The sequence below is a fragment of the Urocitellus parryii genome, chromosome 4 (assembly GCF_045843805.1).
Source record: "Urocitellus parryii isolate mUroPar1 chromosome 4, mUroPar1.hap1, whole genome shotgun sequence".
NCBI lineage: Eukaryota > Metazoa > Chordata > Mammalia > Rodentia > Sciuridae > Urocitellus > Urocitellus parryii.
This window is the reverse complement of record NC_135534.1, coordinates 112,516,446-112,538,991: the sequence shown is the minus strand read 5'-3', so window position 1 is coordinate 112,538,991 and position 22,546 is coordinate 112,516,446. Positions and strand designations below refer to the sequence as shown.

The 22,546-nt window shown below is 44.7% G+C and overlaps 1 protein-coding gene across 6 annotated transcripts in view; it reads right to left on the bottom strand.

The window, feature by feature from the left end:
* Positions 1-22,546, bottom strand: part of Pknox2 (PBX/knotted 1 homeobox 2) — a 268,938-nt gene that overhangs the window by 39,595 nt on the left and 206,797 nt on the right. For all 6 annotated transcript variants that reach the window (XM_026404555.2, XM_077796969.1, XM_026404558.2 and 3 more), the window contains one exon: positions 10,431-10,602. In XM_026404555.2, the coding sequence (XP_026260340.1) occupies positions 10,431-10,602 (172 nt within the window). The remainder of the gene's footprint in view (positions 1-10,430; positions 10,603-22,546) is intronic.

The window sequence follows — 22,546 nt, the reverse complement described above, 5'->3', positions numbered from 1 at the left end:
AGCACTTGTCTGACATCACACATGAGGCCCTCAGTTCAATCCCCAGCACCACACCAAAAAAAAAAAAAAAAAATGTTAGCGTAGTATAAAGCACTTAATAGATACTTGTTGATGGATTGATCACAATACCCAAACACAACTGATCCTATGCCTCAAGTACTATGATAAGCCCATCTCATGCCTTATCTATTTCAGAGGAGAACCTCTGTAGGTGGATACTTACTGCCGATAATTTATAGTTAAAGAAAATGAAGTCCAGATATATTAAATTTTTATTGCTTAAAGTCACACAGCTGGTAGGTGATATGAAGCCACGTGACCTCATCCCTGAGCCTGAGTTGCTTCACCCTCAATACAGACTCTCAGGATTTAAGTTCATAGAGAAAATGGGAACATAAAGAGTACATGGGTTGGGGTGGAGGGGCTCAGTGTGACAGGAAGTATGAAGTTCTAGGAAAACCAAATGGCTTTGGGGGCATTAAAGATTAGGATTTTCAGAACCTTCCCTGATAATGTTCCCTTATTCAGCTGCTCTTATTTCCCATCTCTCACTCCCAGCATCAGAGCACCTCAGCACATGGGTGAAAAGAGGGTTGGGCAGTTGGGTTCCACCGTGCTCTGATTCTCTGAGCATTACCAGGACTTTTACCCTCAATTGACTGGCTCTGCAAGATGTTTCAGGTAGCCTGCAAGCTCATGAACAGTGCAAGCTTACCATGTACACAGGCTGCCTCTTCCCTTCTAGGCTGTCCCTGTCATCAGGAGATGATTTTCTTGCCTTGGACCACCTCTGTGTTTCTTCAATCTGCTGAGTAAGAAGCTCTTTCCTACATTTGGCCAACAGTTCTTCTGCCTTACTATGAAGGGCTTATTCAGCCTTCTATAGGCACCAAGGACATCATGCCTCCATCAACACAACTGCACTGAACTTTATCGATTCGACAAACACTGGGTCTCACTATATGCCAAACACTGAACCAGACATCTGACTTGAATAAGTTGATCAATTAGTTTTTTTTTTCTTCTCCAGACAAAAACAATCCTAATTCCTTAAATCTTTCTTCTCTTTCCTTCCATCTCTCCTTTTTTTCTTTCCTTTCTCCTCTCCCTTTCATTTTCCAGTCTATTCTGCCTTATTTTGTGGGGAGCAGGGGGTGAATACTGGGGATTGAACCCAGGGTGCTCTACCATCAAGCTACATTTCCAGCCTCTTCAAAAAAATTTTGAGACCAGGTCTCACTAAGTTACCAAGGCTGGCCTTGAATTTGCAATCCATCTGTGATTCTTCTGCCTTGGTCTCCCAAGTAGCTGGGCTTACAGGCATGAACCACCATGCCTAGCTGTGTTCTGTAATCACCATTTTATTTTCTTTAAAAAATTCTTGTATAGTAATACACACATGTATATATATATATATTGTATATATACATATACAATATATATATATATATACACACATACACTCAAAAGTGCATATCTCTATTCATTTATTTTAAATATAAAACAAAAATCCACTTATTATTTTTAAAAAACTCAGCAAACATAAATAAGTTAAAAAAATAAAAAGTAAAATCTACTCAGAATAGTTTTTGTTCAAATGGAATACATGCACAGCATGTTTAAATTGGATCTGGTACACAGTGGCCAAAAGTGGACCTATCCTTGGATCTGATAAAGCACAGCTGAAGGTATTACTTTTTTATGGGCTAATAGAATTGGTTTAAAGATTTAAGAATGTAGAGTAAATCATAATGGTACTCTGAGGCAATGAATATGTAGGACCTCTTCAAGATTAGAAAAAAAGATGGGCAATTCGATGCCTTGTGGCAGGAGCAGGGAGCTGCCTGAATAGCAGAAAGCCTGTAGGATTCACTGTCAAACAGCCTGGATTTGAGGTCATGTCCACTGATGCCAATGGACAAACTCCATGACTTCTCTGAACCTCAGTTACCTCATTTGTAAAATGGGGATAATCATTTCTAATTCACAAAATATGGTAAAACCTAACAGATAATAATGGGAAAGTGCTTTATAAATCACAGGGAAGTAAATACATATTTTTAAAAAGCTCAGTAGTTTCTAATATCCCATTGGTTTCTCTACTGTTATTTCGTATTTAGATAGTGAAAAAATAATTCCCAGTTCTTTTTAAATTCTCATATTTTTTTAAAAATATTTTATTTTAGTTGTAGTTGGACACAATACCTTTTTTTTTTTAATGTGGTGCTGAGGATCGAACCCAGACCGTCTCGCGTGCTAGACGAGCGTTCTACTGCTGAGCCACAACCCCAGCCCCAAATTCTCATATATTTTTATTTTAGATTTTTGCATTTAAGTGAGAATAAAGTGCTGATTTATTAAACAGTTTTTCTAAATGATTTGGGTCATGTAAAACGTTATTCCAAGCCTTCTAAGTGGCAATAACAATGCCACTTAATTTAATATCATCACCAAATGTAATAAATGTGTCCTTAATTCCTTTCCCAGGTTTTGATCTATTTTTCAGCTTCTCTTTTCTTTCTTTGTCAAAATAAAGATCCAGCCTTCTTCTTCAAAGAAGTCCCCTTCAAAAAAAGCAAAGCAAGATGCAATCTCACATTTTAGTCTCTTAACATGTACAGAAGTACCACAGTCCAAGGAGAGTATGGAACACCAGGGCTTCTTGTTTTCTATGAAGTCATGTGTGTGATGTTCCAAATCTATTACCTGGCATTTTGGACAGGTGGTTTTATACTTTATCTGCACAAATGGATGGTAATAATACCTACACCTTCAAGTTATTATGAAAATTGAAGAAGACCATGTATGCAAATGTTCTGGGCATACAATAGGTCCTCAATAAATGTCAATTCATCACACCGATGTGCCCCCCCAACACACACTTTCAAGTTCTTTTCTAAATGGTCGCCTCTCTTGTGGTACCTGGCTTCTTCACTTGATAATAATAATTCCTTGCCTTTCAAAACATTTGTACACATAGCACTTTACAAATTTACAAAATGCTTTTCTCTCCATTATCTCATTTGAGTCTCATCACCACAGGGATACAGGCAGTATTATCTATCATTCTTCCAGAGATAAGAATAAGGAGGCTCAGAGATCAGCTAACCTGCTCACTTCCTTGTAGGGATCAGGGAGGTTTCCTTGTCTTTGGTGTTAGTTCCTTCCACCCTCTCTCTTCTCTTTTGTGAGTTGGGGAGCTAGGACAACTCTCCCCCACAGAAGAAGGAGTTTATAAACACACATTCCTTAATGTGCTCTGAAAATTCTTGTGGATCACTGGGGCAGTCAGAGCTAAAATCTAATCAAGAATTTTTCTAGACCAAGCCAGTTTGGCTTGACCAGTTGGACATGCAGGGTCACTAAAATAAAAAGTGGAAAATGGAAGAAAGGTGAAACTATGGATGGGAAACTGCCAGAGGGGCCCTGAATTAACATTTTATGGAAACTATCATACACGACAAGTTAAATCACTTTCCGATAAGGAACTTGGCACTTCCACTTTGATGGCCTCAGAATGTGGAGAAGCAGGAGAGGACAAAAGAAAGAGGCTTGACTTCCCACGTTAGACCCACTGGGCTCAAGTTCCAGCTATAAAAATTATTTGCAACAAGGTCCTTGATTTCTTCCCATTAAATGGGGATAACAACAACCACAGGGTGTTTTAGTCAGCTTTGTGTCACTGTGACCTAAAGACCTGACAAGAACAGTTTAGAGGAGGAAAGGTTTATTTTGGTTCACAGTTTCAGAAAATTCAGTTCACAGAGAGTAGATTCCTTACCTCTGGATCCAAGGTGAGGCAGAACATCCTGGTGAACAGATTTGGTGGAAGAGTGTGGCAGAGGAAAGCAGCTCAGGACATGGCAACCAGAAAGCAGAGAGAGGGCTCTGCTCACCAGGGACAAAATATAAACCCCAAAGGCACACCCCCAGGGACCTACTTTCTCCAGCCACACCCTACATTTACCACTCAGTTAATCAGTGGATTAATCCACTGATTAGGTCACAACTCTCATAATCATTGCACCTCTGAACATTCTTGCATTGTCTCACACATGAGCTTTTGGGGGCTACCTCATATCTAAATCATAACACAGAGTCACTTTGTGAATTAAATAGCAAAGTAGGGCACCCAAAGACAATGGGTTTCGGAGGCTGAGGATCTTGAGCCTTTCACCTACTGTGAGACTTTGAGTGATTTACTTAATCTTTGAACTTTAGTTTCCTTACCTGTAAAATAGGTATGATAATTGTGACTCCCATGGGTTGGGGGTAGAGTTCAGTGGTAGAGCTCTTACCTATCATAGACAAGGCCCTGGGTTCCATCCCCAGCAACACACACACACACACACACACACACACACACACACACATACACACACACACACTTCCCTCAGAGTTGTATTGAGGATTAAATGAGATGTGACTAGAAAAGACATAAAAAATACCTGGTTCCTAGAAAGGCATAAAAGGCTGGCTGTAAGGTGGTGTAATAGTTTAGTGTGGCTGCAGTTTAGAGCTTGATTCCTTTCTCTAGCTATGTGGTGTGATCTTGTGCTAGTGATTTCACCTCTTAAAATGGGGAGATTTTATACATATATATATATAAAATCTCCCCCAAAGGCACACCCCCAGGGGCCACACTCTGACACTCTCTACCTCCCTGTCTCTAGTTTCCATGTCATGGAGGTAGCTTTCCATTCAAAGTGGCTAAGCTGGACCCCCTGGGGAGAGGTGGGCTCCAGTTCCCACAACCCTGGTGCTCACCAAGTCTATTTCTTACCTGGTCCTAGATCCCTTCCTTGGGCCCGATATATACACATAAACACATAAACACATATATGCATATATATATATATATATACACATATATATGTATATGTTATGCATATATATACATATATATGTATATGTTATATATATGTATATTATACATGTATATGTATATATGTATATATATGTGTGTATATATATATGTATATATGTGTGTGTGTATATATATATATATATATATATATATATATATATATATACATATACATACATATATTGGTGCTGAAGGATTAAATCCAGGGCCTTAGTATGCCAGGCAAGTGAAAATTGGGAAGAGTATTCATACATGCCTTGTGGGTTTGGAAAGAGGATTAAATAAGACAATAGATATAAAGTGTTCAGAATGGTACCTGGTACCTGGTAAGTGCTCCATAAATGGTAACTATTACCAGCATTGATTATTATTTCCTTTCCCTTTCCTGGTGTCTGTGGGATTTCCCGCTGCTATCCAGGCAGAGCCTAGATTGAAGGCTGAAGTGAATAACTCTGGGAATGGGGCTGGCCTGTGGTCTCCTGGGCCAGAGATCTGGGCTGCCTCCTTCTTTTCAACCTCTAGCCGCTGGCCTGCTTCTTCAGAGTGGGCCCAGGGATCTGGGCGGCTCCATTTTGGAGTTGGCTTTGCCGTAATCTGTCCCTTGAGCCGCACCAGAGTCTCATTAAAACGTGCCCCATAAATGTTAAAAAATTTACACATAAAAAAATTCCATGCATGAAACTGAAACCGTACGTTTTACAGCCTTAGTTTGAAATCTTGCATAATATATAAAACCTTGGCCCTGCACCAGGGGCCTGTAAATCAGATTTTATAAAACAAAAAGCTTTTACCTTTCAAAGGGGTTTGGGGAACTTGCAAATTTTACAAACTTTACCAACTGCCAGTCAGAGGCTGCTGGGCCCAAAGAAGGGATCTAGGACCAGGTAAGAAATAGACTTGGTGAGCACCAGGGCTGTGGGAACTGGAGCCCCCCTCTCCCCAGGGGGTCCAGCTTAACCACTTTAAGTGGAAAGCTACCTCCATGGCATGGAAACTGGAGACAGGGACTTAGAGAGTGTCAGAGTGTGGGCTGGGCCAGGGGGTGGGGAGATTTTATTAGAGGCACTCTCTTATTTGTAAGTGAGGGCTTTATTGCCACCTGGGAGAAGAGGTGGGGAAACTGTGGGAGGAGCATAAAATCAGGAGTCAGTGACTTGGGTTCTGGTCCTGACAAGTCAGTTCTCTTTTCTGGATGTCAGTGTCTTTGGACTTGCTTCTCTCTGGGGTTAGGTCCGCCCTCCCCCGCATGAACTCTCTGCGAGTCCCCCCCCACCACCCCGCAGCAGGGGAGCTGTGCAGCGGCAAGCTCACAGGGAGGGAAGCTCGCTCAGAAATCTGGGATGCTCTCTCTGATCTTTGGGGCAGCTTGGGAGAAGTGATTCAGCCCTCCCATGGGGATTTGTTTGGAAAAGCGACTCTAGAAGACTGCAGAGAGCAAGAGAGAGACTGGCAATGCGCGGGAGGAGAGGAGAGAGGCCCGCAGGGAATTGGGAGGAGTGAGTCATAGCAGGACCGAGGACAGCTGGGCGGGGCCAAAGCTGCCCGCTGGCCCTGGGTAGGGAGGAGAGAAGAGGGAGGGACCTTCCGCGTTTGTGGGGATCCAGGTGCCCTCCTGACAATCCCATCTACGAAAGTCAGTATTCAAGGGCAAAGGAAAGCCACCCTGACACACATATATATAAAAAATAAATCTCTCAATTATCTCAGCTCATTTGCTTGGGGTCCCTCATTTTATGTCCCTGCTCGGCTGCGCAGTATATCTGTCCGGATAAAGAGTTACAGTCCGTTGGGCTACGTGTGCGGGGTTGTAAAAAATACAGATGCCAAATTAACTGGCTGTGGCACTCGGCAGCTGATTGAGCTGGTAATAACGCGATCTGACCTTTTTCTAATTTCTAATTATGTGCATCTCGGCTGTGCTGGCGACATGATTCTTGTTTTAATGATGGCTCCTGTGCTTGGTCTCTTCATCTCCCCACCTGACACAGGACCAGGAGCAGGGGTGGCAAAGGGCACTGTTTGACACCCCTCCACCCCACCCCCAATTTCAGCCATTAAATCTCTTTGGTGGCCAGGAGGTTAGGTCAGGGAGCTGGAACACCTTGCCATGATGATATTGCATTTGAGATTAATCTCCTGGGTGCCAGGCATTTGTAAAGGCCAATTCCATGAGCCACCTCATTAATTTTTTAAAAAATTACAATCACATGAGATAGGTATATTAGCCCTACAGATGAGGAAACCGAGCTTCAAAGCAGTTCAGCCAGCCATCAAAGTCACAAACAGTTAATGGGGACGCTAGGCTCATCTTTTGTCTTTCAAGTGCTGTTTCAAACCTCCCAATTTACATAATCAACCAATCGTTGACTAACTCATCTAGACAAATCAGGTCCATGAGACAAGATGGACTTCCTAAAGATGCTCCACCAGATGGACCACTCCCAGCCCAGCTATCTGATACAGAAGCCCAGGGGACACCAGAAGCTTGGGACCACTAGGGTATCTTCCACAACATCCATGTCCCTAGTAAAGGCCTGGCATATAGCAGACACTCAAGCCAGTTTTATTGGATTGAATCAAAAGATTTGATTCTTTGAACAGAATGCTGAGAGACCTGAGCAATATTGGCAAGGGCAGAACAAAGCCACGTTTTGATTTTTCTAGGCTGTGCTAGAATGGCAGGTTGTCTTCAGTGGATCTTACAACTGGAAGGTGGTGGTGGTGGGATAGATATGTGAGGTTTGTTTCTCCAGGACTCCTGCCTTGTAAGAAGATTTAAATTCCTTTATATTCCTCAGTCCAATTTTAGGTATTTCCTTACCCCAACTTGGGCCTCTGTTTTTGTTTTGTTTTGTTTTTCCTTCTCCTTTCCTTCCTTCCCTTTCTCTCTCTCTCTCTTGACCTTCCTCCCTCCCCCTCTTTCTTTCTTTATTTTTTGCCTACCAGGGGTGCTTAACCACTGTGCCACATCCCCAGCCCTTTTAAATTTTTTTTTTGGGGGGGGGCAATTATCAAGAATACAAGCAACAATAAAGTTGATGAGGATGTGGGGGGAAAGGTACACACTTACACTCCTGGTGGGACTATAAATTGGTGCAACCATTATGGAAAGCAGTATGGAGATTCCTCAGAAAATTTGGAATGGAATTTGAACCAGCTATTCTACACTTTGGTTTATACTCAAAGGACTTAAAATCAGCATACTACAGTGACATAGCCACATCAATGTTTATAACAGCTCAATTCACAATTGCCAAAATATGGAACCAACCTAGATGCTCTTCAACAGATGAATGGATAAAGAAAATGTGGTATATATACACAACGGAATATTACTCAGCCTTAAATAAGAATGGAATTATGGCATTTGCTGGTAAATGGATGGAACTGGAGACTATCATGCTAAGAGAAGTAAGCCAGTCCAAAAAAACCCAAAAGCCAAATGCTCTCTCTGATATGTAGATGCTAACCCACAATAAGGAGGGGGGCTAGGGAAAAATAGAGGTACTTTGGATTAGGCAGAGTTTAGTGAAAGGAGGAGGTGTGTGTGGGTAGGAATGATAGAAGCTACATACATATATGATCACATGACTGGTGTGATTCTGCATCATGTATAACCAGAAGAATGAGAAGTTATACTCTATTTATGTATGATGTGTCAAAATGCATTCTATTGTCATGTATAACATATTAGAACAAATTTAAAAAATTTTTAACTTAATTTTTTTTACTTTGAGACAGGGTTTCACTAGATTGCTTACAGTCTAACTAAATTGTCGAGGCTAGCTTCAAACCTGCAATTCTCCTGCTTCAGCCTTCCAAGCTGCTATTTTTCTTTCTTTCTTATTGATGATTAAACCTGGAGGGCTTTACCACTGAACTATGTCTCCAATCCTTATTTATTTTTGAGAGGGTGTCACTAAATTGTAAAGTTGCTGAGGCTGGTCTCAAATTTGAGATCCTCCTGCCTGAATCTCCCAAGTCACTGGGATCACAGGGATATGCCACCATGTTCCGCTACACCAGTATCTTTTTGTGTCAAGTGAGGACGATCCTGGTCCCCAGGTTCACTCTCACTCCTGCAGAAGTGACTGCCTCATGTCCTGGCTCCATGGCTGCCTGGGTCTGGGTTCTACAAATCTGCTTCCCAGTTATAGTCTGATTCTGATTAGCTGAGGAGCAAGGCAAGCCAGACCAGCCTGCACTTAATAGTTGGCCAATTGGTGAACCTGTAAAGGGAAGCTTTCGCAGAGGATTCCCAAATAGCAGCCCGGCCTTTTGGGAAGTGGGGCTGCTCAATCAAAGCCAGGGAAGAGGGAGTGTCAGGGACTAGCAGAGGTGGATTTGGGGCTCTCACTGCGTCCACCAACATTCTTGACAGTGGGCAGTGCTTATCCTCTGCTCGGGGCCTGCTCCTGATCTCTAAATAGCCTTATCCAACATCACAAATTTCCAGACCAGGGTGGGTTCTCTTGGTAACTCTTCTGGACTTCATAAAGGACCACACTCAACCCTGAAACAGTGGTGTGGATAATTCACAGCACAGAATAATAACAAAGTTCTTTACATCTGTTCTGCAGATGTACTATGCATGTAGGTGTATGTGCCCGCACGTGTGTGTAATTTTTCTTCCTTCCTTTTTGGAGTCACATTTGCTTTTCTAATTCTGTTCTCCTTTTTGGAACAGGTACCAGTTAAATGCTGGGTGCAAGAGGTCAGCACTATCATCAATCAATGTACGAGGGAGAGTTTTGCAGAGTTTCCAAATTCACCATGCATACTCTGGGCAATCCACCCACAGAAAAATTAGGAACTGTGGTTAATAATTCCAGGAGGACTATTTAGAGTGATGGACACACAGAGCAGCCTCTCTAATGTCTTCCTGCAGCAGAATTCCCAAGGACAGAGGAGAATTTCATATGCCATACAGGTCGGGGGCCACCAAACCTAACTGGTGATTGCTGTTGCTTAGGAAACCTAAAATGAAAATTCACAAAGATCCCACTGATCTTACAAAAGCTCCATGATATGGCCTAGCAATGTATTTTTTGTAAACTATAGTGATGATCTGAGTGGCAAACTGGTGGAGAACCTGATCTGCTGTGTCCCCTAAGCAGGGGGGGCCTCTCTGCTGGTCTTCTTAGGATGACCAGGTCCCCAGCTCTTTCTGTTGATGTGCTCGAACATGCTTGTGACTCTCGTTCTCTACCCAGTAGCATTCAAGGCATCAGTTCCTCTCTAGGAGGACTCCAGGCCTGGGGCAGCTACCTTAGAGTTCAAACCCTCCTTTCAGTTGGCTGGTTCTGCAGGATGGTGGGGAGTAAGATTCTGGTGCCACATGGGCAGAGACAGGAGGGAGTTGGGCAGCAGAGCCAGCTCCTGAAGCTCGTGATATAAGAACTTAGACATGGTTCTCAGCTGCTAATATGGTGCATCTGGTGTCCCATGGTGGGGACTAAAAATATTTTGTTGAATAAATTAACAAAAGGAACATTTCCAGGTTATTTCAGGGGGACCAAAGGGTAGGAGATTCTAGCCAGGGTGTGGGGTGGAGGGTCTTTACCAGATTGTCCAGTTCTGGATCATCGCTGAAGAAGGGTTTGTGCTCCTGCTCCTGCTGGTGGACAAAGTTCTCGATGTCCACATCAAAGCTGGCGGAGGTGATGCACTCAGAGCCCTGGGTGGCCTGTTCACATTTCTCAAACAGCAGCGTCAGGAGCGGGAAAAGAGGGTGCCTGCGGGGACATCAAGAACTCACACATGCGCACACACAGAGACCGTGCTGCTGGCTGGGCTCAGAAGCCATCTGGTTCCTTTTCCCACATTCCCATCACTTCTTCTCCCCAGGTCCCACTCCTTGAGAATGTCCCCAGCCCCCAGGGTCAACCTAATGGCAATGTTTGTGCCCTGGCATAGAGGGTTCAGTCCCCTAGTACCTGGGACGTCAGAGGGCTCCTACCTTTTCTCTTTAGATAGATAAACTACACGGATGTTTGAAGAGGGATGAGCAGTTATAACCCTTCAAAGAGGTAAGTGTCCATTTCTGATTCAGAGTTGACCCAGGAAAGAAATATGGGAAATATTCAGAGAAATCCAGGATGTGAACATCCGTAGGTGATATCCCAGCTAAGACTCATAGAGTCATTTAAGTAAGTACTTCAGTTCACATATATACATCATAGAAACACACACATACACACACAATGTCTAGAGCAACTGAGGGCAGCAGATGTGTACAAGCACTTGTATGTGGGGGATGTGCATGATGAGCCCAAATACTTGCCTACACGGTAGGCAGATGTCTCCACCTGTCCATTGTCTGTTGGCAGGCTCGGTTTAGGTCAGATATCCCAATTATATGAATAACATCAACCCTGCACTTTTCCGTCATCCTACTCTTAGCTCAGTGTTAATTAAATGATTATTTGCATCATTATGTGTTCACTGTTCGCCTCCAAGGCTGTTCCTGTGTTAATGATTGTTGTATCCCTAGATCTTGTCAAAGCAAGTACATATAAATACTAGGTGACTGAATGAATCAATGAATGCACTGTGTGTGTGTGTGTGTGTGTGTGTGTGTGTGCGCGCACGCGCGCGCGCGCGCGCGTGCGATCATGTGTGGGCATATTTCTGTGAAGTATATGTGTGAGCTGAACTTCTTACCTAAATGACTATATGGGTGTCATCTTAGAGATCACCAGATCCCTGACTTCCTCCAAATGCTGATAGTTTCTAAGTTGTTTGTTTTATCATCTTCCTTCCTCACTTAGACTGTGAGCGGGAATCAAGTGCACCTTATTCATCTAGAGTCAAGTAGAGGTACATGGATCTCCACAAATATTTGTTGAATATATATATGTATACATACTTATTTTGCAGGCATAAGTGCATATCACATTTATTTCTGCAGCATATTGCATGCTAGTGCCTGGGTTGTTGACCCTGAACTCTGGAGAGCCCCGTTCTCTTTCCCTACAGTTCCAAAAAAAGCATTCACACATCAGTCTCTGGTCTGTCTCCTCAGACTCCTGGGACCATGAAATGCAGTTTTCTTTTCGATGCAGCCCTGCTTGCTGGGAGAGAAGGAATGTGTACTGTACCTGACCCCTGGGGTCTCTTCCAGAGGGAATGCTGTAGCCATCACTGTCCAATAGAACTTTCTTCAGTGATGGAAATGTTCTGTAATCTGCACTGTCCAATACAGTAACCACTAGCCACATGAGGCAAATGAATACTTGAAATATGACTATTGCAACTAGGATGCTTAATTTTTTATTTTATTGAATTTTAATTAATTTAAATTTAAATAGCCACATGTGGCTAGTGGCTACCATATTGAAGGACACAGTTAAGGTCTGAAAAGGAAAACAGATAATGCTTTTCCCCTCTGGCACACTACAATTAGACGCACTGAGAAACAATTGAATATACAGCCTACACAGTATTTACAGCATTTGTAAGTGAGTAGGGAAACCCCCAAGTTCCTGTCCCCTTCCAGAATTCTTACAATCCTGGACAAAAGACATATAGTGGTTACCCCCACTGCTGCTCATTCTCACACTGTATGGGTTTTTCTACTCAGGCTCAGGCAAGATGGGAGATGAAAAAAGATAAATTCCCACTTCACATGAATTGCTAGGCTTGGCAGAGGCTGCCCTCAGACACTGTCTCCCTAACCCTTGTTTTGGGAGCTGATGCATAAATTCCTGGGCCTCAAGGCTGCAGGTTAGATGTACAGTCTGTAGGGAAAGAGGGTCAATATTTAAGGGTGGCTCATCTGCAGCCTCAAATTACCAGAAGATCTATTGAGCCCTGGTAGAAAGCTGGCAGGGAAAAACAATGGGTGAGTTTAGCCATCTGGCTGAAGACAAAGAGAACACCAGGTGAAGGGGTTAAACTCCAGTATAAGTCTTCATTTGCAGCCACTAATACTGCAGCATATTATAGTCTAATCTAACCTGATCCCAGTTTAATGCAAGATTCTCCTGGCCCTGAGTGGAATACCAAAGAAAGCCTCAGTGGCTGTAATTTAAGCAGAGCCCTGCAGTGGTTTAGCTGAGGGCCATGAAAGGCAAATTCCAGACGGTGTTATGAATTATTGCGCCTTATGAACCTTCCTACTCTCAACAGATGCCTGCTGCCATTTAAACAGCCACTAGATCAATTAGGAATGAAAGGCACAAATCGACTCTGTACAAGGGCACTAAATTACCAGGAACTAATAATCCGCAGCATCGTGCCAGGTGGTGGGGGTGCAGCCCCTGCCCCAACCCAAGGCAGCCGCGGTCACTGCACATTCCTTTCTCACTGACTGGAGGGAGGGTGCACAGCCGCTGGGTAGAGAGGTGATGGGGTGTGCATGCATGTGTATGTGTACACATGTGTGCACATGTGTGCACTGGTGTTGAAAGCAGACTGCCGATAGAACAAGGATAGGAGTGTCATGTACCTCCCGGTGTGTTTTCACCATGTGCACCCATGGTATTGTGTTTGTGCAGGACGTATGCACGTGGTATTGCATATATGCAACAGGGGGGGGGGCGATTTTGTGTGCCACAAATACCATGTGTACGTGCATTCTGTGCATTATCTGTATGCCTTGTGTATGTGTGGTTGTGTGTTCCTGTACACCATGTGAGTGGCATGTGGGGTGGGCAGGTGTGGTCTGCTGTGATTAGAATCATCCCAGCTAGGAGGACTAGGGGTGGGGAGAGGGGAATATCTCTTCTGTTTCTGTCCTTGCCCCCCAAAAGGAAGAAGTGGTCTGGGAGGGCCTCTCTGAGGAGGTGACATTTTAAGTTAAGACTCAAATGATGAGGGGGCAGTCATGCAAAGAACTGAGGGACAGGCATTCTAAGCAGGAGGAAAAGCAAAGAAAGTACTTGAGATAGGAATAAGCCCAGTATGCTTTGGGAAGATAATCTAGGTGAGTGAGGTAGTAGGAACGGAAAACAAGTTTGCAAAGGCAGCAGAGTCCAGTACCTGGAAAGACTCAGGTGGAGCTGTGCTTGTGGGATGAGGTAGGAGGTGCTCTCAACACACACTGGGGAACAATGCGCATCTTCTGGCAGGGCCAGGGATGGGTCTGTGTTAGAAACCTCTTCTACCCACAGGTGTCAGATCTCCCTCTCCCAGAATGGGCAAATGAGAGGGCAGATCTGGTTTTTCATTTTATTTTTTTCAGTGCTGGGGATGGAGTCCAGGGCCGCACACAAACTAGTCAAGTGCTCTACCACTGAGCAATGCCCCCAGCCTCCCTGTAGTGTCATCTAAGGCTTCTCCTATCTCTCAGAAGGGAACATGCCACCTGTTCTTTCCCCCAAGTTAACCAACCATGGAGCATAGGGTGGACTTGATGGAGGTTGCCTGGCCACATCTGTCCAGCCCTCCTTACCTGAGGATTGGGCAGGTGCTCTCTTCTCATACCCCATGCTTCCGTGCCAGCTTCCTCCCACCCATCCCAGGAATCCCATCTGCCTCATGGAGATCATATGAAGTCTGAGTTTATCCACAATTTTCCACATGACCCATACCAGGGCCAGGAGGGACTGCCTATAGCTCCCACTCCCTGTCCTCCTAGATCACTCAAATGAACCCAGACTGCTACCTGCTCATCTGCCACCTAAAGCATTGGCACTGCTGAGACAATGTGCTAAGTTCCAAGGCTGTAGCTGTAGGACTTCTCTAGGACTGTTCCCAACCCAGTTATGGGAGTCATCTGCCTTCTCCCCAGTTGCCCTGTTCCTGCCTAAGGGTTGACCTTTATTTTTAAAGCTACCCTCCAATGGATCCCACATAAAATGGAGATGAGGCCAGCAGGCACCCTCAAAGAGTCTTTTCCAGCAGCCTTGGCGGAAGGCCCAGGGGTCACTCTGAATAGGGCAGGGTCTATGAGAGCTGGCATTTAAGCCACCTGAGCCAAGAATACCCTTCTCTGTTTTCCCATTAGTTGTGGGACCTTGGCCTTCTAGAGCCTCAGTTTGTCCAACAAGAATATTTTCCCCTGCGGTGCTGGGGATGGAATCCAGAGCCTCATCCATGTTAGGCAAGTTCTGTACCACTGAGCTACAACCCCCAGGCCCAGATCATGGGTTTCAGGGAGCTTCTTCTCTGGGTGTCCAGGACCTTCCACTGTAGATCATCATCTTTCAGGGGCTAGAAGCAGGAATGTAGAAACTCAGTCCCCAGTGCCCAGAAGGCAATGCACAAGATATGAGAGATGGTCATTAGACTTTATTTCCAAAGAGCTGAGGACATTTGACCTCTATGAGAGCTCACCTTCCCCCTCCCAGATCCTTTCCCTGCTCTGCTTCCCCCAAGCCGCCTCCGTGTGACCGCCCCCTCCACCCCAATCTCTCTTAAGCCGTTCAAAATTTGGAGGAAATAAATCTCACTGCACTAATTCAGTGAGAGTTTGAGCCTCGTCAGTGCAGAACAAATAAAAGGAGTGAACTGGCATGACATTTTACTGCAGAAGAGAGGTCGTTTCCAGCCACTAATAAAAAGGATTTGACACAGACTAATAAAGAGAAATGAATTTCTCTAATGGCCTAATTTAGCACATTCAGCACTGTGCCTCCGCCCGGGTGCTGGGAGCACGGACAGAGGCAGGAGGGAGGGAGTGACTAGGCTCGGGCTTGGGGAGACAAGAAGAAGAGATGATCTCAAATAACATTTTATTATTTCTTTTTTCTTTTCCAAGCCCCCTGCCCCACCCCCACCCTCATCACCTCTCCCCAGGAGTATCCAAACTAAAATCAAGCTCAAGATATGCAGTTCCTGTTAACGATCCAAAGAAATAAAGAAGCCCTCTCCATAGAATTGCAGCCTGTGCTAGCTTAAGAAGGTGATTAAACCGGATGTGTTGATTTCTACAGGGGTTTAAGCCATCGTTTGGTTTAATTACTTCTGACATTTCTGCTTTCGTGTTTTGTACATCACCCGATTTGTTGGTGTGGAATGCCCAGTTAGGGGCTAGGGTGTCTGGGGCTGCTCCCCAGGAAAGTAGATCAGATGGGACAGGGCATTGGCCAAAACCCTTTGAAAGGGTTACCACCACTGAGGCTGGACCCCTGGGATCAAAATATCTACTGGGTCAAGAGAGAGAGAGAGATTCTTCTGGTCAAGGCTGTGCTGACCCCCATTTATGCAGAGCTTTCTGGAAGCATCCTCTGCAGGTGAAATTCAATAAGCTCATTCCATTCCTCCTACCTCCAGATAGACCAATTTTTCTTTTCTTTTGGTACTGGGAAATTAATCCAGGCACACTGTACCACTGAGCTACATTCCTAGTCCTTTTTATTTTGAGACAGAATATTGCTAAATTGCTGAGGCTGGTCTAGAACTTGGGATCCTCCTGCCTTAGCCTCCCAAGTCACTGGGATTACAGGTGAGTGTCACTGCGTCCAGCCAAGACAGATATTCTTAACATAAATTGGGCTGATGAGGTTCCCATCATTTATCAAAGACCTTCTGGGATGGAGACCACACCTTTCCCTTTTTGCACTCATATCTAACTATAAGTCCTCCTATGTGGCAGCAGCACAAGTCCTTTTCCTCAAAAGGACTTAAGAAAAGACAGTTGGATTTTTCAGTTCCTCTTCCTTCCTCCTTGGGTAGCCTGGTTATGTTCTTTTTGCTTTGTTTTTAATTTAAAATATTCCTTCCTGCTTAGGGGAGGAGTTGAAACAGAAAGCAGAGACAGGAAAAAAAAAAAGTGAGAAAGAATGAAAAAAAAATACAGCTTCCAAGAGGCGAAGATGAAAAAAAAAAGAGAAATTAGATGTCAGAAACAGACCACCACAGACTGGGGAGGGGGCTAAAGGATGGTCCCAGGCAGGGGGGACATTAGTGTTGACTGCTCTTTCTGGGTGATAAACCTTGTGATTCACAGTAATGCCACTCTGTCCCTTCTTAGCCTCTCAGCTGTCCCTTCCTTTGTGACCTTGGTTAGTACTACAGACCTCAATTATGGGTCCAGTCAAGTGTGTGGCCACCTGCCTGGGCTGTCCACCTTTTCTCCCTGTGACCGCCCTTGGAGCTCCCCAGCTCCTCCTGCACCTCCCCTCACAGCCCAGTCTCATTCTGCTGACAGGTGGGCAGAGAGGGCCTCAGTGTCACACCTATCCCCTCTGTGTCCCAACCCTTCCTGATTGGGACAAGGATGATGATCCAGAGAGTGAAGTGTATGGTAGGAGATCAAGATTCCTCCTGCGTGGAGATGTTCAGCAGTGACCCAATGGAATCACAGAGTCAATCTTCCAGAGGTGGACACTCCAAGCTACTCAGGAAGTGGCCTCCGCTTCTTTTCAGTACTTCCGCCAGACTCAGCAGAGACGGATGGTTGCAGGGATGGCTGGCAGAGTGTCCCTTGTGCCATCACTCCTCCCCTTCACTAGCTCAGGCCACATGTACCTGTGTTCACCCATGCTCTGTTCTTTCCTGTCCCACATCAGAGCTCCACTTGTTCCTTCTATCTGAACTACCTGCTTCTGCATCTCAACCAGTCCCGTCTTATGCCATTCCTTCCCAAGGATGATGTTGCACACCTGTAGTCAGAGCAACTCAGGAGGCTGAGGCAGGAGGATTGCAAGTTTAAGGGTAGGCTGGACAATTTAAGATAAAAAAGAAAAAGGGCTGGGAAAGTAGTCCTGTGGTAGAGTGCTCTGGGTTCAATTCCCGGTAGCAAAAAAAAAAAAAAAAAAATCCCCCCCCCCCCAAATAGAACAAAAAACCTGACATTTCTTTTACAAAGGTTCCCAGATGGGTATCTCCAGCAAGAGGAAGCACTGCTTCCTCTCAGCCACCACAGGAAATGCTTGGTGCCTCGCTTGCCTTTACTCACAATTTAGGGTAGGATGCAGGGGAATCTGAAAGAAGCACAGACTTTGAATACTGTGTGACTTTGGGCAAGTTATTGAATGTCTCTGAGTCTCCATTTCCTATTTTATACAACAAGGATAACATCTTCCATGCAGACTCTTGTAGGGATTAAATGAAGAAACATGGAATGTGTCTGGTACTCAATAAACTATCAATGGTAGTTTCATCCCCCTGGAATGGTGTGTGGGTATCTTCCTTATTCAGAGCTACACTGACACCATCCACTCCAATAAATTTATCTTCCTGAGTCCATTGACTCATTTGGCTAGAAAATGAGCCCATGTGCCAATTCAAATAGAGGCTCAGGAAGATGAGGAAGAGAGACATCCTACCATTTTTCAGAACTCAAAACCTCATTTTCTTCTAACCAAAATGCACGCCCAGGAAGAATTTATTTTTATTTCCCTGTGACACCACAGTCTACATTCTATGAACCACCAGTTGTTTGTGCACAGATCCATCTCCCTCACTACCTGGTGAGCAACTGCAGTCTGTGACCTCATCTTGTCTCTCTCTGAATTCCCAAGGGTTAGGCACAGTGTGTGGCACACAGCAGAGGATCAATAAGGATTTGGCAGATCAATGAATGGGAACGAATGAATGAATGCAGTAAGCAATGACTCTAGGAATGACGGTTCTGAGACAGGAACCTAAAGTTATTTCAGGCTTAGAATGTATCCATACTGGGGGACCTGGATCAGATTTTGCCATCTGGCAGCTTCTAGCCACAGTTGCTACAAAAGGACCTGCCTTGTTTGAGGCTCTGCTGGGGTGTCTGTGTGGGAAGGGGACAGTCAGGTCTTGGAGGGAAAGGGAGGTGCTTGCCCAGTCCTCTGCTTCTCCTCCCCTCAAAGACACCAGATGGAGAGAAGAGAGTGGGGGTGGGAGAACAAGCCAGCAGCCCCTGTTGGATGTATTTTTACTTCAGGTGTGACGTTGAAACCATGCGGGTGTATTTTTAGTCCTGCCCAGTGGGCGGTATGTTCGCCTGAGTTGCCTTGGAGAGGACTTCTTGTGGCTAAATTGGAACTGCATCTGTTAGGGTTCCTGGGCTCCAACCCAGTTCTCCTCCCCCAGGTGGGTGGATAGGGCCATTCCTGGCAAGTGTTGGGCCCAGGCAGGTCACAGTCTGCTCTGTACTCTTCCTTCACATGCACGCACACGCACGTGCACCCACTCTCTCTCTCATACACACACACTCTCTCTCTCTCTCTCACACACACACCCCTCTCCTGGCACATTTTAAAAAATCAATGTGAAATCTCAACAAACTGAATGTTAAGAGTGGTGGTCCACAAAAGCAAAATTACAACAAAACTTAACACAAGACCTGGTCCATCCTCTCCATCATAAGGAGTGTTAACAGACATGGAAAGAGGTGGCTTTTCCTGAAATTAGGCAGCTAATGAGAGCTGATCTGAGCTTCTAGTTAAGTCACCAGGAATTCAGCCAGTCCACAGAGAGAACATCTTTCAGAGGAGGGGTTGCTATGAGGAGGGGAACTCTTCATTTCACCTTGGTCACTTGTAAGGACTAAACACATAGTCAGGCACGTTTGGTGGCACTTGGCAAATTACAAAAAGCCCTTATTGCATTTGAATACCCCAAATCCTTACCATACCCATTTTATTGATTAGAAAACTGACATGTTTTTGTTGTTAAATGATTTCATTGAGCTAAAAGGGGATCAAGTGAATTTTAAATTTGGGTATTCAAGCTCCAAATCTTGCACTCTTCCCTCTCTCCTGTGCCAATCATTATCGGAATCACTTTACCCCTCCACTTTTTCTCCACTGTCTTTGAGTCCTATAGTGCTAGGGTTGGAGATCTGAGCTGCCATGTTTGCCCTTTGAATTTCAAGATCATTGCCAAGTCAAGAAAATCTCTGCCTTACCCCATGAGTTTCCAAAAGAATCTCCTCTTGTAATAATGCATCTATGTGTTTGGAGAGGGCTTCAATGGTTTTATAGATCTTTCATTTTCTCATTTGATGCACTCTGTGGGGTAGGAAAGCTTATCTACAGAAGTTTAATGATACACCCAATGGTAGTTTCATAACTCAGATTGAAATCTTAGTCTGTGTTCTTTCCAGTTGACCATAAAATGGGCCAGTGTGTGGGAAAGGCAGAGAGTGACTTCATGGTTAAAAGAGGGGCATGTTGGCTTAACCCAACCCTGGTAAGAAATCGTTGGCCATACTAGCCCTCAAAGCCCCAGCTCACTTTTCTCCTCCTTCTCTACCCCCACTCCATTTACATTGCTGACTGTTTTCCCTCTTGTAAATGGATAGATCCAGTATAGCACTTATAACAGAAACTGCTTCATAGAAGTAGCTGCTATTCATTGAGAGCCTTCTATGTGCCAGCTGTTAGCATGAGTTATCTCATGTAATCCTAACACAACCTCCAGAGAATAATACCATTGGGCTTCCTGACTCCTGCATCTCTTATAGGTGAGTTTCATCTTTGTGGGGTCCCCAAATTACTCAGCTCTACTTAGGCCAGGTCTGTAAGCTGTGGAAGCAGCTGGATCCACCACCTCTGAGAATATCTGCTCCCTGATCCAGGCACTACAGCCTCTGGGCCTGCTAAAGGCTTGTTCAGAGAGGGCTAGGTTTGGGGCAGGGGCTTCAGATCTGGCAGGAAGGGCAGAGAATGGGCTTTACTTGGTCTCAAAGGAAACCTAAGTATGGTTTTACTTTCCAGAGGCTCATCTCCTTGTCTATAGCCAACAACTGAGATGTTACCTCTGATGCCAGTGAATCTAACTGATTCAAAAGCTGTAAGCAGCTAGTGTCTGCTAGACCTCCCAGCCCATAAAGTCCAGCCAAGAACACAGCCTGGAAGATCTGCTCACAGCACCTCGTACTCCACAGGGGCCCTGGCCTGGGGCATCTGGTCCAGACTTTGCTTGGAATGGCTACATTTCTCTCACACCATTCTCGGGCCACCTCACAGCACATTCCAGAAATGACCAAGCACACTGCCACTGAAGGCAGAGGGTTAAGCCCCAGGGTCACTTCACTAGAGCCAGGACACTCTTTGGTCACAGGGTGGACTAGTTCCCTCAAGGAAACTTCATTAGAAAGTGCCAATTCCCATGGTACTATGCAGCTACCAAAGAGAACGGTCACAACAGGACTGTACCCTGAACTTAGGGGGTTTCTTCCCAAGCATTTCGCAGTCCAGCTCCAGGAAAGGCAGCTTGATTATCATTCTCTTGGGGTTTATCTCCCCTGGGAAAAGCCGTGAAACTCTCCCACACTGCACTGAGGGCAGAGGCCTTGTTGCCAATTCCACAAATACTTTTTTGAGCCCTTACTATGTGCTGAGTTTATATTACTTTCTATGTCTACCTTCCCCCACTCCCTGGACCATTTCTTCTTCATTTGTCATCTGTTCCAAAACTTACCATAACACTTTACATGCAATAAGCTCAATAAATGTTTAATCAAATTGCACTTTTCTGTCGTTGCTAGTGCCTCTGTCTTCTCCTAGCCCCACTAACCCGGTTTGCTTCAGTGTTCCCAAACATCCCACAGCATCAGACACCTAGTGAGAGCTCACCATTTGCCAGGTTTTTCCCCAAGCACTTTGCCTATGTTATCTCATTTAATATTCACAACGATCCTGATGAAGAGTCAGTATTATTTTAGTTCTACATTACAGACAAGAAAACTGAGGCATAGAAAAGTTTAGCATCCCATGGTGGACCCAGAGTTCCCAGAGTGGGAACAAGGCAACTTAGGTCCAAAGGCTGTGCTCCTAATTCTGAATTCCACATCCTTGAATGCAACAGACTGTTACAACTTGAGCAGGGCAAAGGGACACAGGCTGGCCCCTCTGCTTAAAACACCCAGTCCACCTAACACACACTGCTCTGCGTGCCAGGTGTTAGCCTATATTATGTAATTTTATTAGGGATATTGTTTTCTTTTTGACAGTTGAGAAAACAGAGTCTCCAAGAGATTAACGTGCTCAAGGTGACAAAACTAGTTATCACTATGTCTATTTCTAGAACACTATATTCTATTTCCCACCGCCCAGCACTGCTGCTTGGCTGTATTTGCACCTCCAGCTAAAGGACTATCAGGATCAAGTCGGGCCCCAGTGACCTTTAAGATGATCTCACAGGAGCGATCTGAACACTGCCCACTGCCCTGTTCTATCTTTTCTCCAGAGAGGTGTGGATTTAAGAGAAACTCAATCTGGATGCAATAGGAACGAGTGTAATATAATCAGGCCTTTAGAAATACATATGGCATTGTTGAGCTAGAGCTGGTCTTGGACATGAGCTATCGGGGGTAGGGCACCACTGGGTAGAAGCACAACAGTGAAGTGAGACTGATCTGAAAACCTAGACACATGGTATGGAGTCAAAAGAGGAGGTAGAGGAAGGGTTTGCAGCAGGATTTCTGGAGTTTCCGGGAAAGAGTTTATTCAATGATAAGAAAGGGTTAGAAGCAACTTGCAAAAGACCAGGGGACAGTGAAGGTGGGAAAGAGACAGCGCTGAGTAGAATCTCCAAAGGAGAAAATTTACTGCCTTCGCGTTTAGGCTCAAAATCTTAACTGCAGACACTTATAAAAACACTCTGTGCCAAGCACTGTTCTAAGTATTAATTCATTAAGAGGGAACATTTCAAATTAAGAACCACAGTTAGACCAGACAGGATGGTGAGGACCAGGAATGTAGGATCTTTGACAAAGGCAGCAGTAACATTATTCCAAAGAATCAGCATATAGATTGGCCTCACCTGTTTATAAATAAAAACTGTGCATCTGCACCTTGGCTCCCT